Source organism: Telopea speciosissima, chromosome 1 (assembly GCF_018873765.1).
Source record: "Telopea speciosissima isolate NSW1024214 ecotype Mountain lineage chromosome 1, Tspe_v1, whole genome shotgun sequence".
In the NCBI taxonomy this organism is placed as follows: Eukaryota; Viridiplantae; Streptophyta; class Magnoliopsida; order Proteales; family Proteaceae; genus Telopea; species Telopea speciosissima.
Window position 1 is genome coordinate 63,648,616 of NC_057916.1, and position 20,975 is coordinate 63,669,590.

At 38.9% G+C, this 20,975-nt stretch overlaps 1 protein-coding gene across 1 annotated transcript; it reads right to left on the reverse strand.

The window, feature by feature from the left end:
- Nucleotides 1-2,196: 2,196 nt before the first annotated feature.
- On the reverse strand, nucleotides 2,197-15,297 carry LOC122647234 (coiled-coil domain-containing protein 97). The gene is made up of 3 exons (XM_043840686.1): nucleotides 15,084-15,297; nucleotides 14,435-14,970; nucleotides 2,197-2,543 (listed from the first exon to the last, which is right to left on the reverse strand). The coding sequence occupies exons 1-3, from the start codon at nucleotides 15,253-15,255 to the stop codon at nucleotides 2,301-2,303; spliced, it is 951 nt and encodes a 316-aa protein (XP_043696621.1). The 5' UTR covers nucleotides 15,256-15,297; the 3' UTR covers nucleotides 2,197-2,300.
- Between the last annotated feature and the right edge of the window lie 5,678 nt (nucleotides 15,298-20,975).

Consider the following 20,975-nt stretch of genomic DNA (forward strand, 5'->3'; position numbering starts at 1 on the left):
GCTGGAGAACTAGAATGGCCGATATGATATGGAGAATCCACCACGTCTGTCCAAGCCCAAGAAGATGAAGAACTAGAACTAGAGGCCCTTCTTTTCATTCCCAAGGTAAAGATTTGACATTTCATGGTTAATGAAGCATGGTCAACACTAAATCCCCTTTCTACAAGGCCATAATCAGGTCAGTTGACTCAACATATCCGAAACCCACACCAAAGCAATAAAGGGGGCGAGGAAGTTCTGGGCCTTTTGGAAATGTTATGAATTCATGTGTAGTGGGATTACAAATATGAACAATCGCATCGTTCTGAATGCATACCAGATCGAAACTTGTAGGTAAGAGCACGGCGTAAGGATTCTCAGACTTGGAACTTAAAAATCTACTTATTTGATTCTTTTCTCTGTCCGTGGATGTTAGAAAAATGGGCCAGAGACCCCTTATCGTTGAATCGCCTGGACTTGATGTAAAGAAGAGACAAGGTTGTTTCGATTTGGATTGCTGAGACTGGAGTTGAATGAAACAAGGATCATCAGAGATCAGATTACGCCATCGTTTACATACGCACCTGAGTCTCAAGAGGATCTTTACAGGTAGCCTCGACAGAACGTTAATCAAAACATCTTCTACCTCAAAAAGCCGATCTTTATGGTCCAGACATTGTCTCTTAATCGTCTTCTCCTCCATATTCTTTCCTAAGTCTACGAAAACTAAAACCTTGAAACCCTTGAAACGACTGAGCGATATCGTCACACACACAGAAAGAAAAATCCTTGAAACGAGTGACTCAGAGACATCGTCAGGCACAGTTGCGAATTTAAAAACCTGATTCAAGGGGCATATTCCGTAAATAAATCAAACCCTGATTTTAAGGGGCATATCCGTCACGACATCATGACTTTGGTGTATCAACATCTCTCTATGCGCCATCAAATAACATCTAACCAAACTGCATCACGGTATTTATTTAAATTTTGGAATTTCAAAATTCAAATCTTAAATAATTTCAGCCATTCCTTTAGAACCCGCAACCAGAACTGTCGGATGGTCACTTAAGTGAACCATTCACGCATGTGCCATTTTATGCTATCATGTGTAGCACATCCTATTGTACTCCATGCGCCCATCTATTCAAATGCTACCAACCAATAAAAATGCTCGTGACAGAATCAAGTTTGACTTGTCATTCCGCACACTCCAAATGGAATCGAACCACTCGGATTCCAATCCAATGGCCAAGAAAGCTCTGGAACTGTAGCAATCTAATGGGAATTGACTGTTCACAATATGCAACGTTATTTGAAGCCATATTTTTTTGGCTAAGTATGAACTCCACCTTATGTGTTTGACAAATGTCCTAGTAAAGCTATGTACTTATTAGCCTTGACCCTTGAGCCAAGGCTTGCTCGGCATGGCCACCCTGAAGGTCTTGGATCCCAGATTTGGAACCTATTGGCTTATTGGTTTGGTTTTTAATCTTGACCGTTTAGGGCCGGTAAGAACTGAATCGGACCAATTGACACCTTCTCTATCAGAGAGAACCACCTCATGGTTCGCAGCTCATCCTGAGTTCTAATCTAATTGTTCAGGCGCTATGAATTGCCCTTCCAAGGTCCGGAAGATTTCTGCCTTGGTTACGGATTGCCTATGGCAGAAATAGCAATTTCAGAGCGATCAAAACTGCTCATCACCTCCTCTCACTGGAGCCTTGTGTCTTGCCTGTTTCTATCCCACCCTTTATTGAAGCCTTACGTTCCCTCTTCCTTTCTGAGCAAAAAAATCCTTCCTTCAGCAGCAGTTGGCATCTCAGCCATATCGTAGGTACAATGGCAAGTTCCCTCAACAGAAATGATCTTTTGCCAGACCCACAGACCACTGCACAGCTGAGAATTGAAGGTCAACTCTAGCAGGCAGGAACTGGTGTTCCTGGACCATCTCTCCCCTGTACCCAATGTTTATATTCTAAAACATCCCCATTGCGCTAGCAGCCATCAACCAAGTTTCAATACTTACAACCAAACAAACACCTAAAATTTGGTGAAACAAAAAATTGGTTTAATTGGGCACCAGAAACCTAAGAATAACTAGCTTCTCTCTATCATTATCAAATTGATTACAGTAGTGACATTGATTTATAAACATGTAACACAGAGGGTTTACTTACATGAATTTCTTTCGCACTCGGGCGCAAGAGGGGAGTCGGAGGGAAGAGAAGGAAGATTTTGGTAAAAGAGAAAATTAGCTCTAACTATAAACAGTCAGCTACTTGTGAAGCCTCAAATAGAGATCCTGATGGTTTTGTTTGCTATTCATCATCCTCAGCAAAATATTTTTCCTCGGCATCATGATTGGCCTCCGTCATCCAGTGATCGTCCAGTGTCTCGTCATCATCTATTTTAGTGTAGTCCAAATGCTGAGAGTCTTCCCCTGACAAAAACTTATGTTGCATTATGTGGATGAATTGCTCCATCTGATCTTGTATCTCTGCAGCAGATACAGGTGATTCCTCACGTGGCTCCATGCCAGCGTGCTGCACAGCATTGGTTGCCTGTCATTCCAGAAACACTTATTATGAATACTAAGACAAGAATATAATCAAATATCAACCAACAAATTCAAAAAAAAACACTGCTGTTGGAATTGTAACATAGCATGAGCAAAACATCAAGTTCTAATACTACCAAGTACCAACCCCATCCTCCATCCCCCTCCCCATAAACAAAAAGAAAAAAGAAAAGAATTTAACTCAGATACTCCATTGGTTCTGACAATCATTGACATGGATACCTTAGGTAGTACGGGCTCAGGAGCGAAGGTAGGGTTGTTCTTGGTTATGAATCTCGAAAGGTGATTCTGCAGGTTTAGAGGATGAGTGAAGGTGTTGACTCCTGCAGTGGGCCCATTTGCCCCTAAGAGGAATGCAAGCAGGGACAGGACTTATTAATATGGGGCAAGGAGGTTTTCCATGCAAAAGGTCTCATTTGATGGCCAGGCATCAAATGAGATTAGTGGAGGAAGATTGGAAATTTTCCTGATTAGTAATGGTAGTATTACTTACAAGTGTAACAAAGGAGCAAACATTCCACAGAAGCCTCTCTTCAGTCTCTAAGCAAGGGGAGCTAAACCTAAAACACACTCCCACCAAATTTTATAATAATGAACACTGAAAACAGACTTAACTTTCCATGAAGAGAAACATGCCAAACATTTAAAAGAATATGCTGCCAACATTTAATCCCCTTGAACTCTTTGAGAATATAAATGGGAGAAATGTCCATTTATCTAAACGAGGTTGCAGTGGGCAAAGTGGAGAATCTGTAAAACATGAACAACATTGGAGGCAAACAAGCAAGAGAATCTGAGGATGAGGTGTTGAAATACCAGGTATGTAATTTGAACTAGGCTAACCTGGACCTGATTGGATCCAATCTGGATTTTGCTGGGTTGTTTGAGGGTTTTGGAAAGGCCAACCACAAGGTCAGCAAGGGCTTGGTTAGGTTTGATGCTTGAGTTCAACCTGGCACAGCCCAAACCCGGCCTTTCATGTACACATGTATAATAAAAATGCATTTTCAGAATGACATAGTAGATATAGCTTAACATTGATTCAATATAATCTATATAAGATTAGGTGGTTGCAAGATTATGACAGAAAGAAGGAAGCACTCAGCATCGTATCAGCAATACTGCATCTAGTGTAGATCTTACATAGATTAGAGGTACATACTATGTAGTAAATCAGGCAAACTGAACCCAACCAGATATGATTCAAGAAATCACGTCAGTTGTGTGAGGTCAAGGTGATGCAGTTATGCGTAGGATATAAGACTTTTCTCTTTGGCTTATTTTGTAATTTTCTTTTGAGTAAATTACTCCCCCCTCCCCTCGATTATGCCTGAATGACAAAACCCACCCCTGGGTATTGAGTAATAACTCTCCCCTCCCCTGAATTCAACAGATTCTTATTCAACCGTACCCATTCTGTTAAAAATCGTTGTTAAGGACATCACCCTAAATATATTCAATTAAACCTCAAAATGCCCTTATATTTGTAATATTCCAATAATACCCCCATAATAACAAGAGAGAAAATGAAAAAGAGAATTTCAAGTTTTCTTCTTCTTCCTTTGTTCGAACACTCAGGCGGAACCCTAATCCACATTTCTCCTCTTCTTTTCGTTTTCTTCAATTCTCTGATTTTCTCTGTTCTTCGGACCATCTCCTATCGCCCTCTGATTCTCAGTTTTCAACCCTCAAATCTATCCAAGGCCATGAGACTGTAAAAAAAGCAACCCTATTTTGGTTATCTGACCGTCCCCCAGGGCCAGTAAAAGCTCCATAACCATTAACCCATTAGATTGTAGATATCAATAAGGCAAGGAGAAAGAGGAGTTTGCTGCGTAGTTATGGTAATGAAGAGGCCCTGTAAACCAATTTGAGAACTGCGGTTGGTTTAAACTTTGACTGTCTTGGTGTTCAGGTTTTGGTCTTTTATTGCTTCTTGGTTTTTTAGTAGGGTTTAAGGTGCTTAGAAAAGGGCAGACCGAAGGAGATGTCACCGGAAATAGGGGCAAAAGCCGAGGCTCTGACCTCTGAGTCTCTGGGAATCGTAATCGGAGATGGATGCAAATAGAACCCTTTCTCTGTAACCGCTTTCTCCTCCGCCATAGAAACTGATTCTATATTTTTGCCTTGGTGTCCCTTACATTGATTTGGATGGTTCATCTTTGATTGAACCAAAACTGAAAGGGGTTTTGCTACCGCCATTGCAAGTGATTTCCTGGTCTTGTTCTGAGCCCTGTTACGTCGTTAATCCCTGACCCCTTTAATAGGTCTCTTCCACCTCGGTACCTATCCATGATCTCTGGGTCTGTCCCTGGGCAATTACTTCAGTTTGAAGCTTGTAAATTGGAATCCCCAAATGAAACTGTTTTGTTAGGGTAGACCTTTTTTTTTTCTTTCCGACTTGCTATGCAGTATATTGGTTTGCAATAGGAGGAAGAAGAAGAGGAACAAACCTTGGAATGCAGTTGCTTCTGTGTTTGAATGTGTAACATGTTTGAGGATTTGCATATATGGATTCTTCTACATCAATGCTAATCCATGGCATTTGGAAATAAAAACCATTCTGGACTGGAGATGTCTTATCCATTAATGCAAAGAATAGCAGAAGGTTAGGTGTAGATAATACTAGAAACCAGTGAAAGAATCATAGAATCCACAAATAGCTTAATATCTATTTCTCATTAAAATAATCACCCAGATGACTCCATTTTTGCTGAGGAATTTGGGTATCTGAATGCAATGAAAAAGCTGAAATGGATGACTTCATTTCAAAGTGCAACCTGAACAAAAACAATATATATCCAAAAAACCAGAGTGGACTCTTTCACATCGAATTAACAGCTCTTATGGATGAGAGCACAAAAAAAAGGTTAATACAATGAGTAACAGAACCATTCAAATTAGCAACATTAACACAGATGAGAAAGGTTGTGGTGAGAGCATGAGTGGGGGAGGTGAGATGGGTTGCGTTGGCAGCAGGATGGGAGTGGAGTTGCAGGAAAGGGGTTGCAGGAGGAGGAAGAATAAGAAGGCGGCGGTAATATAGTCTTTTTTGAACACTTAACAGCGATTTTTAACAGAATGGGTACGGTTGATAGAATCTTTTGAATTCAGGGGAGGGGAGAGTTATTACTCAATACCCAGGGGTGGGGTTTGTCATTCGGAAATAATCGAGGGGTGGGGGGAGTAATTTACTCTTCTTTTTTATTTCCAGTTGATGGAGTCATAGATAGAGTTAGGGTTTGTTTCAGTTTTTGAGTCCAAGTTAGAGTCAAGTTTTGTTTAGTTTTGGATAAGGATTAAGACTGTTTTACGTCTTTAAATACATGCTTTAGATTTTTTAAATGAATAAAATTTGAGTTTATGTCGTTGGCCGCCAAGAGAAGTGGTGCACAAACCTCTCTCTTCTTCCCTGATCTCCTCTCTCATTTCAGGTACAACCTATCCATACACTTACCTTTCAATCCCTTCCATTAAACCTTGTTACTCTTCCTCACCTTCTTTCATTATTTCCCTTCCTCGTTCCCTATTTACTTATTGTTTCAACTCTTAGTTCCTGCTGCTATCGTACTTGTGGTTGAATCAGAGATTGTTACAATTACTTGTTCCCTAACCATTGGGTCCGAAATTTCTTGGGATTTGCATACATGAAAAGGCGCTCCTGATTGTGAAGCTTGAATTCAGATTACATCCACTATGGTGAGAACCAGACTCTTAAATAGAAGTGAGTTCAGATGTTCTGCTAAGTCAGATTTCAGAGGATATTTAATGAAGTTTTGATTGCTGGATTGAGTGTGGGTCGAGTCGATTCAAGAGCCCCAAGTGTTAAGTACTTAATCCCAGAAGTTCAGTTCGATTGATCTTCGTTGGAGAGAGATCTCTTTTTCGAATCAGATTCCGGTTACCGATACAACTCTGGTGTCCAGAGGTTGATGATAACCAAGGCCATATTGATTCCCATTTACACAAATCCTTTTTAAATTTCCTTTTATTTTATCCCATATTTGTTTTAAATTTTCTATTTGTCCTTTCCCCTTAATTTTATTTACGGATTTGTCCCTATTCCTATGTGTCACTTCCAGAAGGGTACTAAGCAGTTCTGAACATTTACAAAACTGCCACTATTCATTCAATTTGCGCTATTTGTCACTTAAGGGCCCATAATGACCTACAATAAGGGTAACTGAACCCTAGGTTGCATCAATTGATATCGGAGCCGAATTTTCTAGTAATTACTAACCATGAGAGGTCAATCTCGCATCACATATCCCGAGTTACACAAGTTATATCGGGAATTGGTTGAGAGTCATCGGGAACTAACTGAGAGTCAGCAGAAGACTGAGACCAAGCTTGACAAGTTCATGGGAGAAACTCAAAGCACTCTCACTGAGATTCTTGCCTTTATTAATAGGGGCGAAAGGCGAGATGAAGTAGGACCGTCTACACCAGTTCCTCGGTTTGATGCTTTCCAGATCGAAGATACACCTGAGACGGCAACACGATCCTGCTATCCCACAGGATGTCACACAGCAATTTTCAGACATGGACAATAGCATCAAGGTTGAGGTTCCAAAGTTTGACGGCTTACTAAATCGAGAGGATTTCCGATTACAAGTCCTTCTCAAATAAAAAGAAATGCGAGCTCATACTCACTAAATTTACTATTTTGCATGTTTATGGTGGGATGACATACTACATTTGAGGCTTGTCCGACGACTTGGACATGTTACTAATTGGGAGGTCATGAAGCAGATTATGATTGAGAAGTTCGTTCTTGCTAATTATGAGAAAGTACTATTTCAAAAATTGGTTCATTTTCAGCAAGGATGTGGATACCTACATGATAAAGTTCCACAAATTATCTTCAAAGTGCTGACTTCAGGAGACAAACCAACAACAGGTTCCAAGTTATAGCAGTGGAGTGAGTACCGAGATTCAACTAGAGTTGTACAACAGTGATTTCAGATCCATTGATGAGATAGCTACTTATGCCAAGACAGTTGAAGAGAAGCACAGTTATTTGAAGAATATGCTAAAAAATCCTTCAGCTTATAGACCTCCACCACAGGTGGAAGAAAAGAAGCCTGAATCCTGCAAAGTGGAAGAAAGGAAGCCAAAGGTTATCAAAGGGAATGACTGGTGGAAGAGCATTGTATGCCGTAATTATGGCGAGAAGGGTCACATTGGCAATAAATGTCTCAATATGTCTCATCCCATGAATGTAGCAGAGACACTATCAACAAAATAGGATGATGATGATACAAATAGTCTTACATCATTTTCAAACAATCTAGTTGTTAAAGCTCTACTCTTCAAACAGAAGGGTATTCTTCTGCATGGTGTTGGTTCTTCAGATGTTCATACAGTCGTTGATACCAAAGCAGAAAAAATTTTTATCTCTGCTGAATTGCTCGAGCCATCAACCTTCCATAAAAGTAGCTCTTCAAGAAGATTCATGTGTGAGGTTTTGGACATACAGATCGAGAAGAGACCATTGCTCAAGTAAATCTGCAGTTTAGGCCATTACAATACCATGTGCGTTGTTTAGTCACCCCGTTGGCGCATTGTGACATTCTTTTAGGGCAATCTTGGCAACAACAGACTAGTATTCTCTACAATGGTGCACGAAATACCATCAAGGTAAAACAAGGAGGCTGTACATATTTGATGTCGCTACACGTGTTATCAGACATGCCTTGTTGGGGTCAGTCTCCTCCAGTTATGAGTCACTCTCTCCTCCCCACGCATAGAGTTGTGGTTCGACCGTCTTCCCCAAGACAACTTGCCACCTAAGCATTGAGATAATTACAAAGGTGACTTTGGTTTACGACCTAACTCGATGGAATCAAATTCTTTTAAAAACTGGAGAGTTAATGCAGTTATGCACATAGTTGTCAAGGTGTCGCCTTGCTGTTCAAGAGGTTTTTTGGGGTCTAGGAGACTGTCACCTTAATGCAAGGCGCTGGTTTAATTTTTTTTATTATTCTTTCATTCCATTTATTAGGTTTCTATTGGTATTGAACCAAGTTTGGCACTGATTTATGCCAAACATCATTTAAGTAAATAGATTTATAATTATCTCTCCAATTACTTAAGATATTATTCATAAATAAGCAAACACCACAAATGAATCTAATAAAAATAGTTAAAAATTCAAATTCCTAATTCAAGAATAAAACTGAATTTTCGGTTGTAGGGGCAATTTTCAACTTTCAAATGCTAAGATTTTTCTCAAATCTAAAAATTTCACAAATCTTATTGTGATAGAGCATTACTAAAAACCAAAAGAGTGGCAAAATAATTTTTTTGTTTTGATGTCTAAAAATTTATTTCCATTCAAGGTGATTTTAAACAGCATTCGCGCACCAAATAAGGTTTGACCGGAACATAAATCCTTCAATAAATCAGAATTAAGCAATCTTGGATTTGTTGGAAAGCTGATTCTGTGCTCTACATAATACAAAAAGTCCCATGTAACAATAAATCATTTGACCAGTCAAACTTATCAAAGAACAAGAACATTTCTCTAAATCGAGAGCAGTTTAATTACTTGATAAGATCATATTTTATAAAGACAGTATAAACCAAATGTATGTTTTGATTGTTTCAAACTTCCAATAGCTTGCTTCTTTAGTTCTGCTATCTTCTAGTTCTATGTTGATTTTTGATGACTTGATGTGGCTTAATGTTGATTTTTAATGATATAAGGTATATATTGTAGCATACTAAATTATGTTAGAAAAGAGGGAAATAATAAAATAACACTTGGGCACCTTGGTTGCCTAAGCGCTTAGGTCGCCTTGTCGCTATGGTTATGCGTATGATATAGAACTTGTCTCTTTGATTTGTTTTTGTAATTTTCTTTTTCATTTCCTCAAGTTAGAGTCAATTTTTGTTTTAGTTTTGGATAAGGATTAAGACTGTTTGAAGTCTTTAAGTACATGTTATAATGAAGAATTCATTGATTTTGGAATGAATAAAATTTGACTTTATGTTGTTGGCCGCCAAAGCTGTTGTGCACAAACCTCTCTCTTCTTCCCTGATCTCCTCTCATGTTTCAGGTACAATCTATCCGCACTCTTACCTTTCAATCCCTTCCATTAAACCTTGTTACTCTGCCTCACCTTCTTTCATTATTTCCCTTCCTTGTTCCTTATTTACTTTATCATTTCAACCCTTAGTTCCTGCTACAATTGTACTTGTGGCTGACAGAGATGGTTAGACCTATTTATTCCCTTATCTATTGGGTCTTAAATTTCTTCGGCTGTGCATACATGAAAGCACGATCCTGGTTGTGAAGCTTGAATTCATTTTACAGCCACTGTGGTGAGAACCAGGCTCTTAAATAGAACTGAGTTCAATTCTTCAGCTATGCCAGATTTCAGAGGATATTTAATTAAGTTTTGATTGCTGGATTGAGTGTGGGTTGAGTCGATTCAAGATCCCTACGTTCTAATTACTCAATCCCAGAAGTTCAATTCGATTGATCTTTGTTGGAGAGAGATCTCTTTTTTGAATAAGATTCTGGCTATTGATACAACTCCGGTGTCGTGAGGTTGATGATAACCAAGTACTAGAAATTCCACATAAGGCCATATTGATTCTTATTTCCATTTTACACAAATACCTCCTTTTAAAACTTCATTCTATTTTATCACATGTGTTTTAACTTTCCAATTTGTCCTTTCCCCTTAATTTTGTTTACGAACTTTTCCCTATTCCTATTTGTCACTTTCAAAAGGGTACTAAGCAGTTCTGAATATTTCACAAAATTGCCACTATTCATTCAATTTCTGCTATTTGTGACTTGTGGGCCCATAGCGACGTATAATCAGGTTTACTGAACCCTACGTTGCATCACAACATTTGAGCCATTTTAGACATGGTTAAAATTGAGAAACCTCAGCTTCAAATCTTGCTGTTACAGGTTAAAATATATGTACCTAAGGCAGGTCAGGGGTGGCATTGACCTGGCCCAATTGACGTATACAACATACTAAACCCAGAACGGACCCAGTTGTAACTGGTTTGTGAATGAACCCCACAAGAAAACACTTTAACCATCCTTGATAAAGTGACACAGGTTCTTGAAAAAAAATCTTTACAACCTGTAACATATTCAAAAATAACTCAACCTTATCCCAACTAAATGGGATTAGCTACATGGATCCTTGCCCTCCAATCAGCTCTATTTGAGGTCATACTTGATACAAGGCCTAAGCTATCCATTTCTTTCGTCACTACTACTCCTAGGGTCATTTTAGGTCTGCCCCTGGCTCTTTTAGTTCCTTCAATCTGAAACAAATCACTCCTTCGTATTGGAGCATCCAAAGGCCTCAATTAAACATGGCCATGTGTCACCTCAAACAACTTTCTCGTAGCTTATCATATATCAGAGCTACTCCCAAATCAGCTCTATGATTATTCCTTACTTTATCCTTCCTAGTTTTGCCACATATTCATCTCAACATCCTCATCTCTGCTACACTGAGTTTATTTACATGATGCTTTTTAACTACCCATACATCATAGATCATATGAATGTGCTATAAAATTTTCCTCTAAGTTTTGAAGGAAATACGTCGATCACACAACACTCCAGACACACCTCTCAACTTCATCCTTCCTATTTTAATTCTCTGTGAAACATCATCCTCTATATCATCTTCTTTATTTATGATTGAGCCCAGATACCTAAAATAATCACTTTGCGGAATCTGTCTCATCCATTTTCACCACCTCATCATCCGTCCTAGCGTAACTAAAGTTACACACCACATACTCCGTCTTCATTCTATTTAGGTTAAATTACATCTCCCTCCCGTGTACTTTGCCCTAATTACACATTTCTCCCCTCGACTTTCCCCAATTACACCCAGACCCCCTCTGGCTGAAGGTGTTAGCCTGCTATTAGTTTTTGTTTGGAAAAGACTATTTCACCCTCGTACTAAAACATCAAAATAAAATTACAATGCTACCCTTTTCTTCATCTTCAACCTAAAACACCAATACCTGTCTTTCCTCCACCGCCGCCACCACCACCACCACCGTCGTCACCTCCTTCACCGCCTTTCTTCTGAGTGTTTACAGTGTTGTTCAAACGACAGAGCTGCAAGCATAGTGGAATCAATCTTCAAATAACAAATGATGTAATTGTACACCAAATAGGAATTTTGGGAATCAAATCGATTAAAACCCTAATTTGCCAATCTTAACCCTAACCTGTAAATCAAATCGATCGCCCACCTTGCCCTGTTTGCGCCACTGGCCATATGAATGCAAGAATGAACGGGTTACATTTCCAGAAGGGGGATGAAGCTCAGTGGGACAATTTGATGATTTGAACAAAAATCAACCACAAGGCCACAATGGCTGTGAATGTTGAGTTTCCGTTGGACTTGGGGAAGAGAGAGAGAGAGAGAGAGAGAGAGAGCTGGGTATTTGATTTCTACTAGTCCCACTGTGTTGATCGCCCCTCTTTTTTGGTTGTTTTCCAATTCCCAGAATTTTTCTTTTTTTGTTTTTTTTTCTCCATTTTCACTTCTGCTTTTTCCTCCAATCATGCCTAAATTTCGTAAGTGAGTAACACTCAATCCCACCTTTTTCACTTTTGCCCAAATGAAATTGAATTTAACCTGTTCTAGAGACCAGATGTCCAATTCTCAGAGTTAGCTCGACCCACCCAACCTCTGTTCACTTTCTATGACATAACCATAGCTAACTACTTATCACCCCAAATGTTTATGGGTTACAGAGGGTTCTAGCTTGGAGCTTTAGTGATGAAGGAAGAGCTAAAGAAATACAGACGGTCAAATTACCGGTAAGTGCAGCTTTCAACGAGTAAAGGGACTGAAAGGGGGCGGATGGGGTTGCAAGAGGAAGAAGAAGAAGAATTGTTTTTAATCAAAAGGGTAAAAGGGTCATCTCACATGGTCCCACGGTTAATTTGGGGATTTAAAAAAATATTAGTAAGCCACGTCACGACTTAACAGACGGACGCTAATGGCATGGGTGTAATAGTAGTTTATTGTAAACAATAGGTGATACGGGTGTAATTGGGGAAAGTTCAGGGGAGGAATGTGTAATTAGGGCAAAGTATAGGGGAGGGGGATATAATTTACCCTTTTATTTATCTTAAAACCTTTTGATTCCAAGGCTGATCTCTATAACTCCAACTTGGCGTTAATCCCTGCTTTTGTCTCATCCACCAAAACAATATCATCAACAAAAAGCATATCCCAAGGACCTCATCTTGAAGGTCCCTAGTTAATTTATCCATGATAAGCGTAAACAGATAAGGGCTTAAAGTTGATCATTGATGAAATCCAATTGTAATTAGGAATTAGAATCGATGTTAAAAGAATAGCAACAACAAACATATTAGGGACAATTATCAAATATGAGTTGTAGAATCAAAAGGAGAAGTTGAATATTGATCAATATTCACTCAATGTCTGTTTAAACAGACATCAATATATTGCAGTCCACACGTATGGTTAAAATGATCATATTAGCTAAATATTAAGTATTATTTAAACAGCTACTTACGCATGTATACTATAAATTCTGTAATTAATCAATTTGGATGACAAAGTCCACATTGCTCGTATATTATAGCAGGTTCAGTAAAAAGGGAAAAAAAAAATCCAAGCAAATGAGAAAAATTAGAAAAGCTGAGACTCAAGTGCACAGAAAGAATGAACCTAAGATAAGTACAGGTTCCTAATAGGAAAAAGAGGGTAGAAAAACACGCCATAAATCTGTAACCATTATTAATTATCAAATATGTAAAATTCCTTCTTCCTTTTCATTGGTCAACTTAAGAGATGAAAAGGCAACAATCTATATTAACTCCCCCCACAAAAAATCTATCAAATTGGTGGACACGAGTCGAACTAAATTATAATGGAAATACCACCAAAGGTCTGTCAAACTCGAGAACACATACTCCACATAAAAATGTGGGTGCCTGGATTTTCATATTGAGTCTCCATTCCTCTATTCTGTTTTGAATACCTTACAACGAAGGTCTACTTTGAATTTCGTCCACATCACAATCAACTGAATTTATCAACATCTAATTGAATAAGATAACAAACAGGAAGGGAAAAGAAAGATACAATGCCAACCCATTCAGAGTCACATGTCATAGTTAACTGTGCTATGGTCAGGTCGACAAAATAAGCAAGAAGCAATTAAGTGCACTTCAAAGAGGTGTATCCCACACTTATTTATCGCAATGATCGAAATGATCAAAGTGAAAATTTCTATTATATCGGATGGAGGACAAAGGAAGAAGATCCCATTAGTTATTCCTGGGGATCAACCTATCTTGCAAGTTGCATCACAGTGAACTGTAATAGCAAAGAAACAAGCTAGTCGTTTAGGCTGGGAGGTTCAGGGGACATTGTTTATAGCCATTGCAGCAACAACGTGTCAAAATCTTAACTGAGGGGGGGGGATCTAAGAGGGCAATCGTCCATTCTAAGAGGAAGGACATTCACATTGAGATTTGAGTTCATGTTTGGAGGGAGCTCTTGCTTCCTTGCACAAGGTCAGAGCTCAAGAAAGTGATTTAATTATGGTAAATGGTTAAACATTATACCAGTACAATAATCCCCAGTGACAGAAATAATGAAGAACAGCCACTGTGACAGGACAAATACATCGAGTGCAATGTGACATAGTTCAACCATTTAAAGTTTTTGCACCAAATATGTAGCTGCATTCATTTACTGTAATTATATATGGAGTTCATATTACTTCTAGCATTAGTAAGCGTCAGCAACAGTTTGAACAATGAGGTTTGTTGACATTCAAAGTTTGAAGCTTGACCAAATAGAATGCCGAAAAAGCAAAATATTCAAAATTTACCTCTGAACCAAGAGGATTCTCCTTCCCCTTATCGCCTTCTTCTTCCTCATCTTCCTCATCCTCTTCTTCTTCTTCTTCTTCTTCCTCCTCCTCCTCCTCCTCCTCCTCCTCGTTTTCTATATGTCTTTCATTGCCGACCCAATCCTTCTCAGGAACACCCAACCTCTGCTGCTCCCCTCTAATCTTTGCGATCAAAATTGCTTCTTCCGACCTCCGCATCAGGGTCTCCGACCAACGTTCCCCAGTACGGGCCATGCTCCTGCCCGTAGGATCCTGAAACTTCCCCACATACTCATGATGCAGATACGGCTCCCTCTCCCTCATCGCCTCCTCAGAGAAGTAAAGCCCATCGCTGATAAGCTTATTCAAGTAAGCAAGTCGACGGTTCTTCACTTTCACAGATCGAGAACGGACCTCCTCCGTAGTGGGAATAAGTAAGCTACGGAGATGCTTTAGGTGCCAATTCACTTCGTAATCGTCCTTCAAGACATCAAATCCTTGAAGCTCTTCGCTAGTCAGTTTCGATCCATACCGCTCTGTATCCATTTAAAGAAAGAACCAAAATCAGAATTTTTAGGGTATAGAGGAAAAGGAAAAGGAAAACCGAGAGAGAGAGATGAAAGTATTTGGGAAAGGTAAATTTTATTACCTAAGAAGACGGCAACGTCTTTGGAGAGGAGGTTGAGGAGAATGGACTTTCGTTGCAAAGCGTTGACAGCGGTTTCTTGGACTGCGCGTGGGAAATAGAGGTTCTCCATCGATGATAATCTTTCCGCTATAGCTTCCATGGCGGAGCTGCTCATAGCCCTCGTTTCCTGCATCTCTCTTTCTTTCCCTCTCTTTCGCTGAGACTGTCTGGTATAGTTCTTAAATCACTGCTTCGGTTGTTCTGTTAACTTTGGTGGAGCAGGCATGGGACGGTCTAAGGCTATGGGGCATACATGACCAGAGCCGGACAACAATGGTCTGGTCGTTTTCTCTGGTTCAGTGAGCTCATTGAACCAGTTCACACTGAATTTTTATCCTCTCAAGTACAAGTAGAGTGTATTGGTTAGTGCACATTTAAAATGCATCCGACGGTGTCCAAAAACATGTTCTTGGATTCTTATGAAAATCCATCTACACTCATCTGGAGAGAGAAATTGCTAGATGGGTTTCCATTAAGGTTCAACCGGTTTGGTTCATGATGAACAAGATTCAAAACAAAATCAAACCAATTAATATGCGGTTCAAATTTTTGAAATCGAAACATAATAGTATTCGGTTTTGATTATCCAGTTTTTTTTTGTTTCAAATAGCCAGTTTTCCATTCAGTTGGTTACGAGTTCAAAATTAGTTTAATTCAATTGAAATCAATCTGGTGTCAAAGAAAGACTACTTAGAGCTACTTAGGCCCCCAACAATGACCCCTTCACTTGTAGTGACGACTGCATAGAATCAAAAGACAAGTGTAGTCTCCAATTACAAATAGAAAATTTAACTAAAAACATCATAGCTTGAAAGTCAAGTCTACAACGACTCATGAAAACCCTATGATGTGTGTGTGTGTGTGTGTGTGTGTGTATGTGTGTGTGTGTGTGTGTGCGGAATTATGTAAAAGTAAGTTATTTTTTGAGAATAGGAAGTTATATATGGTAGTTGTTGGTAATTTAGTGGATGGTTCCAATAGTAAGATGGTTAATTAATTATTTAAGTTGATTGATTGGTGAGAGTCAAATTGCATGGACCGGTTCTAGCACACTCTACAATTTTAGGGATATGTTGGCCTAATCCATTGCGGTTTAGGGTTAAGGTTAGGATCAATACAGTATTATATATACTATGTTTTGGGTCCTTACAACCCTCATTCTATTTTTCTCAACTTTACCACAAAAGAGAGAGAGCAAAAGGAGGTCTGAGGTACTGTGGAAAATCTCGAACTAACAAGAAGAGAATTGTGAAAAACTACAACAAAATCATCTCCAACATACTTTAGTGTAAGGTACACATCGTTTCTCTCGTATTTGTTTGAATTGTATTCTTGATCTCTATATAAGATTCAATTAGGGTTTGATTAGAAAACCTAAGTAAGTTTTACAATTGGTATCAGAACTCCCTATATGATGTAGAAGAGATATCAAATGAGTTCTTGAGCCAGTTCGACAAGTAGAAGTCCACCCAGACTGATTGGAGGTATCAGGGTGAAATGGGACGAATCATATATCAAATCGAAGATCTTGAAGAGTACTTCAAGGGTCCACGCCCACGACGCTAATGTATGCATTTTTTGGTCGTTTAGGTGCATTTTGAAGGCAAAAAAAGTCCGCCAGTTTTAAAATATGAATTTCAAATTTGAATTTTGGCGCATTATTTGAATTTTGAATTTAAGTGTATTTTATTGATTTTCGAATTATATTTGACCTATTATATAACGTCTCTTTAGGGTTTGTAATTTTCAGCTTGAAGTATATTGAAATTTGACATTTTCGTCCTTATCTTTTACCTTGTGGATTCGAGGGTTGTTTGTGCTAGAACGATAAGTTCACCAATCTTCTACTGCGTGTCATCAATTTTGGAGTTGAAACCTACGATTGGATTCATATTCGTTCCTAGGTGTTTTTTTTTCTATTTTTGATAAAAGATAATCTTATTGAAGAGGGGGGGGGGGGGGCTTGACAAACACAAGGCACCCTAATTACAAGCTTCAGAAAGCCAAGGAGTAGAAAGTGGATAAATTGTCTTACATGCTAAAGATAAGGCCTTCCTTGCTCGGAAATGGGCAATACCATTAATATCCCTAGAAATACAAACAAATGAACAACTTTTGAACTTAGAAACACAGGTCCATGTTTCATGAGTCATTGCCTCAAGCTGGATAAGACGAGGCGAAATGATATAATTTAGAACGTCAATAAACGCTGCACTATCAAACTCAATTGCTAGGTTTGAGATTCATTTTTCCAATGCCCATAACAAACCTTGTCAAATAGCCCCAAGCTTCACCTAGAGAGCTCTTTGAAGATATTGTTGGTTTCGACAACGCCACAGGAATTACACGCAAGATCTTAAGGGAGGATAAAGTTGGTTTAATAATTTTTAGAATGTAATTTTTAAATTCTTATTTTGCGGGGTGGGCTTTCTTATAGCTATGTGTGAGATAGTGATATGTTTCTTTCGATAGTAGTAAGGTGGGTTAATTCCCCCCCCCTTGTACTTCATATTTATTTTGTATTTGCAATAAAATTCTAGGGTTACCCGGGTCCCAAATAATATTCGGGATAAAAAAAATAAAAAATGAAAAATGAAACCATGGGCTAAGAAAGGAGAGAGATCTACTTGCAACTATAATCAACTCTTAATTTCAGATGGTGGACTGCAATGACAAGTTGGCAAAGGTGTTCTCTACTTGCGACTTCGAGCAGTTCTCAACGTGACATCTTTGTTTTAGATCTACTTGTGTGATCCTTCGTTTGTTTTTGCATTATCTTTTTTTTTTTTAAATAAAAAAACTATTGATGATAAGAGTACGTAGTAGCCAAGACTTATTTACACACAAATAATAAAGCCAAGGAGTGGAATTAGGCCAAACCTTCATACACACTAATGACAAGGGCTTCCTGGCACCTTCTCCATTGAATCTCATACCCAAGATGAGCATTTTTTAAGATTGGACCCCTTGGTGGCTAGGGATTTACAGCCCCATGGGTAGAAATGAAGTGTCGAAGCTGGAACTGTCAGGGATTCGGGAGAACCTTGACCGTTCGTTTTCTCAACAAACTCTCCCGCATGGAGCATCCTGATATAATATTTTTTATAGAGGCAAGAGGCAAGAAGCAGCGCCTAGAAACTTTACGGTGCCGGTTATAGATGCAATCCATGTTCACTGTTGATCTAGTGGGAACGGAAGGTGGCTTGGCTCTTCTATGGAATGATAATTATCAAATTGAGGTGTTATCTTCAGATTCCATAATCTTGGATACAAAGTGTCTACTAGTGGAGGGAGAACATTTTTCATGAGCTGTGTATATGGGGACCCGGTGCCTTCTAAACGCCAGCAAGTATGGGATCGTTTAATCTCTCTGAGTGGGAATCGCAATGATGATGGTTAGTATTTGGTGATTTTAATTCCTTTTTGTCTTAGCAAGAAAAGAAAGGTGGGGAAAATGTCTCTAATCGAGATGTTCGTTAATTTCGAGACATGTTAAGCTCATGTCAGCTTATGGATCTAAGCTTCTATGGTCCAACATATACTTGGTGCAACAATCGTCTAGGTACCTCGACGATTCAGATTAGGTTGGACCGTGCAAATCAAAGTTGGAGGATAACATATGAAAATGCAGCAGTGTTCGTAAAACAAGCTGTAGGATCCGATCATCTTCTGTTAATAATTGATACCGAGGGCGGTGCATTCAAAGGCCGACAACCATTTTGTTTTGAATCGATGTGGTTCCACCACCATAATTGTAAAATTGTTGCCTCAAATGCATGGTTCACACCTATATTAGGCTCACCATCAACTATATTTTCTCAGAAGTTGGGTCTTTGCCAATCAGCCTATCAACGGTGGAACAAAGAGGTCTTTGGCCATGTTCAAACAAAAATTAAACATTTTTTGCAGAAAATTGAGACGTTGCAGAAGCTTCCACTCACAAATTCTGTTCAAACTCAAATTGTTGATATTACATTAAAACTAAAGATAGAAATTGCAAATGAAGAGGACCTTTGGCAACAAAAATCTAGGCAGATGTGGCTTCAAGGAGGCGATAAGAACACCAGTTTTTTTCATACATCAACAATCCAAAGGCGCCAAATGAACCGAATTTTAAATTAAAGCTTCCCACCGGCACTTGGACGAAGTCTAAACAAGAGGTGTATAAGAAAATTATTGATCATTTTGAATCGATTTTTTCATCAGAAGGTGTTGATGATGTAGCTCTTCAACAAGTTTTGAGTTATGTTGATCCTGTGCTTTCTTTCAAAATTATTGGGAGGTGATAAAAGAGGATCTATTCATTCTTGTTTCGAACTTCTTCCAAACATGTTATATTTCCCCCCACCCTAAATGCTACTCTCATATGTTTAGTGATTAAAGTTCAAAGTCCGGAGAGCACGGACCAATTCAGGCCTATTGCTTTATGTGCAGTGGTTTGAAGGTGATCACCAAGGTTTTGGCTACCCGACTAAAACCTGTATTGGATACTTTTATCTTCTCAACCCAATCAACTTTTATTCCTAATTGGTCTATTTTAGATAATATTTTTATTGCTCATGAATTATTCCATTACATTAACAAAAGAAAGAAAGGGCGAAAGAAGTTTGTTGCAATGAAGCTTGACATGAAAAAAGCATATGACTAGGTTGAGTGGAGTTTCCTTGAAAAACTAATGCTTCGATTGGGTTTTAGTGATCATTGGGTTCAATTGGTAATGGCCAACATTCGCTTGGTTTACTACAGTTTGCTAATTAATGGAGTAGCTTGTGAGACTATACAACCATCAAGGGGCAAGGTGATCCACTTTTACCTGCTCTCTTTATTTTATGCTCTCTGGCATTGAGTAACGTCTTAGCAGGAGCTGAATCTGAAGGAGTTATTCACAAAGTTCGTGTCTGCAACCATGCCCCTCCGGTTAATCATTTGCTTTTTGCATATGATCTACTCCTTTTCTTTGAAGTGCAACTTTCTGAACTATATGCGCTCAAAGATTGTCTTGATGTGTATTGTCGAGCATCAAGCCAAGCCATAATCTGCGGAAGTCATGCATGACTTTCAGTCCAAGCGCCCCCTCTAAATTGAAAAGATGGTTCTCTCGGATCTTTAAGGTTCCATATGGAGCAAGCCTTAAGAAATATCTTGGCCTTCCCATCCAGTTTGGAGCATCTAAGGCTCAACTTTTTAAAGATATTTCTGATAAAGTTGATAAAAAACTAAAGGGGTGGAAGACAAAATTACTATCACATGCTGGTAAGGAGGTGTTATTGAAGTCTGTTGCTTTCTCAATGGCAAATTATGCATGTTCGCATTTCAAACTCCCAGCATTGCATCATCAACAACTTTGTCAAGCTGCCTCAAATTTTTACTGGGGTGAAGTTAATGGTAATCCCAAACTTCATTGGATATCATGGAAACGAATGTGTCGTTCAAAAGAAAAGGTGGTTTCAGATTTAGGGATCCCTCCCTCCAAAACCAAACTTTATTGGCCAAGGTGGCTTGGCGACTATGGACCGAACCAAATTCGTTGTAGGCAAAATTTCTTAAATCCATTTACTTCCCACATGTAGACTATCTCTCTGCCACAATGGGAAACCAACCAAGTTGGGCATGGCACGGCATCATGTTAGGGCGGGAAGTTATAAAAAAAGGTTTAATTTGGGGTGTTAGACGTGGGGATAATATTGACATTTGAAACCATTCTTGGGTTTCATCTCTACCAAGTTATCGTATCCAATCATCACAGCCTTCTACCAACACAATTCAGTGGGTCCCCCAGCTTATCGATCAAAGTATTCGGACTAGGAGACATGATCTCTTAGATTCTTAGTTCCAGCCATTGGAAGTAAATGA

Bases quoted from the DNA above. Each gene is read 5' to 3' on its own strand.
- LOC122647234 (XM_043840686.1), bottom strand. From the start codon at position 15,255: ATGCAGGAAACGAGGGCTATGAGCAGCTCCGCCATGGAAGCTATAGCG. The intron at 14,971-15,083 runs GTAATAAAATTT...AAATGGATACAG, and splicing joins AGACGTTGCCGTCTTCTTAG to AGCGGTATGGATCGAAACTG. The intron at 2,544-14,434 runs GTAAATTTTGAA...CTGGAATGACAG, and splicing joins AGAATCCTCTTGGTTCAGAG to GCAACCAATGCTGTGCAGCA.